The sequence below is a fragment of the Propithecus coquereli genome, unplaced genomic scaffold (genome assembly GCF_000956105.1).
Source record: "Propithecus coquereli isolate 6110/MARCELLA unplaced genomic scaffold, Pcoq_1.0 Scaffold44, whole genome shotgun sequence".
NCBI lineage: Eukaryota > Metazoa > Chordata > Mammalia > Primates > Indriidae > Propithecus > Propithecus coquereli.
The window spans coordinates 5,063,426-5,068,353 of NW_012150174.1; the positions used below are offsets into that span (position 1 = coordinate 5,063,426).

Sequence of the window (4,928 nt, forward strand, 5' to 3'; positions counted from 1 at the left end):
TATAATTCTTAGATTTTATTTTCCACCCTCCAGCTCTATAGGAATTGAGTTTATTTTTCACGATTTTCATTAAATATATTTGATGTGTTGGTACAAAACAGCATAGAGAAATCATAAGATGTGAAAGCATGAGACTAGAGGTTGAATCCTCTTCTGCCAGCTTAAACTTGACCTTTACTTCTCTGAATCTTAATTTTTTCTCTTCTAGGTAGTGAGACTAATAACTGAAAACAATAGTGTTACTCAAATGTTTTTGGTTATTATACATGTTCTTGGTTACTATATACAGATTTATTCAGCTTGTAAATTTAAAGGTATTTTTAAGCCAGTTATTTGAAATGGGTTCTCACAGAATAGGGAATCAAGTTTTTCATATGTAAATATTTGAACTGAAAGGCACTTTGTGTTTACTATGACTATTCCTTTCAGGCAGGGGCAATCTGTCTCCTATCATAATAGGTTACAAATTAAATAATAAATGTACTTGAAAACTGTCATCTTGAGATAGATCTGGTTTAATGGAGAAGAATTTGGCATGAGTAACTAGTTTTTATTGCTGGTACCACTGTTTGAGGGGGCCATGGTTCTTTACAAAGAGGGCTCTCTATTACAAATCAAATAGAGCTAAACTGTGCTATTAGCTGCAAAAAGGGCAGAGGAAAAACGAAGGACCAAGAATGAAAAGAATATGCATTGAAGAGTAGACATTGTTTGTCTGATTCTGCCTTAGACTTAAGTTGATAATCACCAAACACATTAAGCTATAGCAGCATGCGATCTTTATCCTAATTATTAAACCTCCCATTATCTTAGAGATATTTCCCAATTCTCAATGAAGTCTCAAAGTTGGTATAAATTGTTAAAATATTATACCTTTTTCACAAGTGGGAGACCATTATCTCCTGTACTTCTGGAAGGTTGTGGAAAGTTTATAGAACTTATTTGTAAATAGAATTTTATATTTTTCGCCTCTTTTTAATTTGAGATGTGTGCTCACAGAAAAAAACCTGGACTTTAAAATTGCTTATGCTGATCACTTCAAGTGACACCTACTTTTATACAGCCTGTGAATTCAATTCTCCTTTATAATTCTTGAAAGGAAGAACTTTCCTAAGGACTTAACACATTCATTTTAAAGGCAATCTTAGATAGAAATATATCACACCAAAAATTACCATTTCCTTAGAGATTCACTCTGAATGTTTAAACTTCTGCAGTGTTTAAACTTTAATCTTACTCTAGATTTCAAGAGGCATTCCCTAGTTAGCAAAGCCAATATAAGTGGCTGTGTCAGATTCTTTTCAAGAAATGCACTTAAGGACAATAAAATAATTACTTTAAAGCAAGTGGAATTGACAGCTTATTATTTTATTTTTACAGCAAGCATATACTGACAACTTTATGCAAGGTGCTGAGTGAAATTCTGTGGAGAATTCAAAGATGGAAAAGATGAAAGCACTGCTTCTAAGGAGTTTATAATTTAGCAGGCAGGCAGAAGACAAGAATATGAATGTTTCTGGTTCAAGGTAGTGTTAAATAAGTGCATGGGAGCTTCTAAGCATATGCTGTGTGGTTCAAAGCAGAGAAAAATAGAAAGAGTGAACCAAGAAGGGCTTTGTGGAGGATGGTCCCTAAAGACTTGGTATGTTTAGGATAGTATGGCAGTCAGGGAAGGCATTCCAAATCAGAAAACAGACTGAGCAAAGGTTGAAAAGTATGGCAGTCCCTTATTAGTTTTCATTAGCAACACCTTGCACATTTGTCTGTTATTAGCATTTCGTCTATGATGTTGTAATATGCTTAAATATATGTCTCCACCACTATTCATTAATTCAACGTATATTTTCAGTTATCATATGCTATGCACTATCTGAGGTGCTGGAGCTATATCCGTGAACAAAACAGATCCTTGCCTTTATGAAGCTTACATTCTAGTGGGGGGAAGATAGACAAAACAATATAAACATAAGTAAATTGTGTAATTCAGTGGTCTCCAACCTTTTTGGCACCAGGGACTGGATCCATGAACAACAGTTTTTCCATGGGGGGCAGTGGCATGCAGAGCTCAGGCAGCCTGTTTCTTAACAGGCCACAGACCAGTACTGGGCCATGGCCAGGGATTGGAGACTGCAGTGTTAGAGTACAGAGTATGAAGGAAAATAAGGGTAAAGGAGATGGAGAGTACTAGAGAGTCAAATTTTAAATTGGTTAGTCAGAGCAGGCCTCACTGCAAAGACAGCATCTGAACAAAGACTTAGAGGAAATGAAGGAGCAAGCTATAGGGATATCAAGAACATTCCAGACCAAGAGAAGAGCAAGCATAAAGGCCATGAAGTAGGAGTATGCCATATGAATTACCTATGAAGAGACAAGGGTGAAATTAGGGAGGTCAGTTGGGAGGCTATTGTGATAACATGGGAGGAATGCAGGTGACTTGGACCAGAGTGTCAGTAATGGAGACGATATGAAATTGTCAGATTCGGTTTATATTCTGAAAGTAGAAACAACATGAGTGCTGAGCAATTGGACGTGGGGTTTGGGAGAAAATAGTGAGTCAACGTGGGTGACTGCAAGATTTTGGGCCTGAAGAACTTGAAGGAAGAGATGGAGTGATCATTAACTGAAATAGTGAAAAATTATGAGTAGAGCTGGTTTGGGGGAGAGGAAGAGACTTGAAGATTATAGAGTGACTTCTAGAAGGCAAGGAAAGTGTTTCATGTATTTCTGTTTACATCTCTGCCAGCATCATCATTAGCACATAATAGGTACTAAAAATTGTTGAATAAATCAAAGAATATATTAGCCTAATCTTAGACCCTTCCATAAATCAAAGCAGTTTAAGGATAAGTTTTCACAATTTGAAGCATAAATTTTTATCAAAAGTCCCTGAAAACAGTACATACCAGAGAAGGTACTAGTTCCAAGTAAAAATTTCTCCATTTCTACCCTCAAATAGAGGATTATCTCAAATCTTGATAGATTGTGTAACATGCCATGGCTCCTCCTTGATAATTATTTATTTATTTATTTATTTTTGAGGCAGAGTCCCACTCGGTCGCTCCAGGTAGAGTGCAGTGGAGTCGTCATAGCTCACAGCAACCTCAAACTCCTGGGCTTAAGTGATCCTACTGCCTCAGCCTTCTAAGTAGCTGGGACTACAGGCATATGCCACCACGCCTGGCTAATTTTTTCTATTTTTAGTCAAGACAGGGCCTCACTCTTGCTCAGTCTGGTCTTGAACTCCTGACCTTAAGCAATCCTCCCACCTCAGCCTCCTAAAGTGTTAGGATTACAGGCATGAGGCACTGTAATTTGATTTTTATATTAATAATTCCTGGTGTCCGCAGCCTGAAGCTTTACCCTGAAATACATCTGCTCTCTGTCCTGCCTTCATAGGAACACAACTTTCTGTGCCAGGGTCTTTCCTTGTGAAATCATCTATTAGTCTGTTTTTTTCCTATATCAGGACCACTTCCCATTAATTAATGCCATCTTTTATTGTCTCTGCTAAAATTACACTTCTGGGAAAAGACTTTCCTTTAATATCACTTACTACTTTCAGAACTGAAAGGGTCTTCCCTTTGGTCACCTGGTAGCCATTCCCTTTTGCTCAAAACTCTTCCACTGCCACTTTTAACTAATAATATCACTGCTTATGGCAGGCAGTCCATGCTCTTTCCCCAACGTTCTGGATGTAGCTGCTGCTCAGTTGGCAGGGTCCACCTTTCTGCAAAAGACTCTGGTAGCCCTTTTGCTCAGCTAGTTGATTCTTTTATCGCCTTTACTGATAGAACTGTTTCTGCTGAGTTTTTGTTCTCTGCTAATCCTGTTTTCTATTGAAGTAGTGTGTGCTATGGCTAAATCTGCTCCATTTGTTTGCACAGAGATAAGGCTTGTTTCTGTTCTTTGACTATGAAAAGCTCTCAGGCAACCCCTGAGAGGATGGCAATAAGCAATCTTTGCATCCCACTGATAAGGTAACATTGTTCTCTCACTGGACCAGGTTCTTACATTGGGTTAGCTAGCCTAGACTAGGAGGTTTGACACTGTAAGTGAACCTAAGGTGAGGCACATGGCAGACAACTCCAGCAAGGCATAGGATGGATATTCTGTTTTGCCTTCCCCTTAGCTGAGGGGCAACCACCTATGCCTATGTGGTGAATGCCTTTCCTCCAAGGTCAGGTTCCCTTAGGACCCTCTTTGTTAACTTCATGGAATTCAGAGAGCCAAATACAAATGAGCCTAGTTACAATATGTTTATACTTCAAAGTTGTCTCTCAAGACTTTGACAATCTCCTACCTAACCTAGGTTGGAGTAATAATATTTAGATGGTGCTGCTTCCTCATTCATCTTGGAAATAAAAGAAGGTTCCTAGATATCATTGAATGTTTTGAGTTGGAATGAATCTTAAAAGAGCATCTAAATGAAATATATTCTCTATGGCAACACTGAAGCCTCAAAAGGTTAAGCGTTCTGCCCAGAGTCTTACATCTGTTAAATGGCAAACCTTAAGCTAGAACTCAGGCCTCCTGAGTCCATTACTGTTTTCATTATACCATTGGTAAGATTATGACTTCAGGCACTGAATAGAGTAATGAAATCACGCTGTTTGACATGCCTTATAGGGGGAAGGCACTCTAAATGTTGTCAGTTTAGTAACAAATACTGGGGGAGCTGGTCTTAGTGCTTGTGGATTTCCATGGTTATATTTCTCCAGGCATTCTGCCATGTAAATGTTGTTTTTCTTCTCTTATCAAAGATCTTCAGTTTAGATCTTGGAGGCATATCAGCTGTGGTTCTAAATGGCTATGATGTGGTAAAGGAATGCCTTGTTCATCAAAGTGAAATTTTTGCAGACAGACCATGTCTTCCTTTATTCATGAAGATGACAAAAATGGGAGGTATGTTTATTTTCACCTATTTAGTA

At 38.2% G+C, this 4,928-nt stretch overlaps 1 protein-coding gene across 2 annotated transcripts in view; it reads left to right on the forward strand.

The window, feature by feature from the left end:
* Positions 1–4,928, forward strand: part of LOC105818445 (vitamin D 25-hydroxylase) — a 32,259-nt gene that overhangs the window by 1,614 nt on the left and 25,717 nt on the right. For both annotated transcript variants that reach the window (XM_012654440.1, XM_012654441.1), the window contains exon 2: positions 4,761–4,902. In XM_012654440.1, coding sequence (XP_012509894.1) covers positions 4,761–4,902 — 142 coding nt within the window. The remainder of the gene's footprint in view (positions 1–4,760; positions 4,903–4,928) is intronic.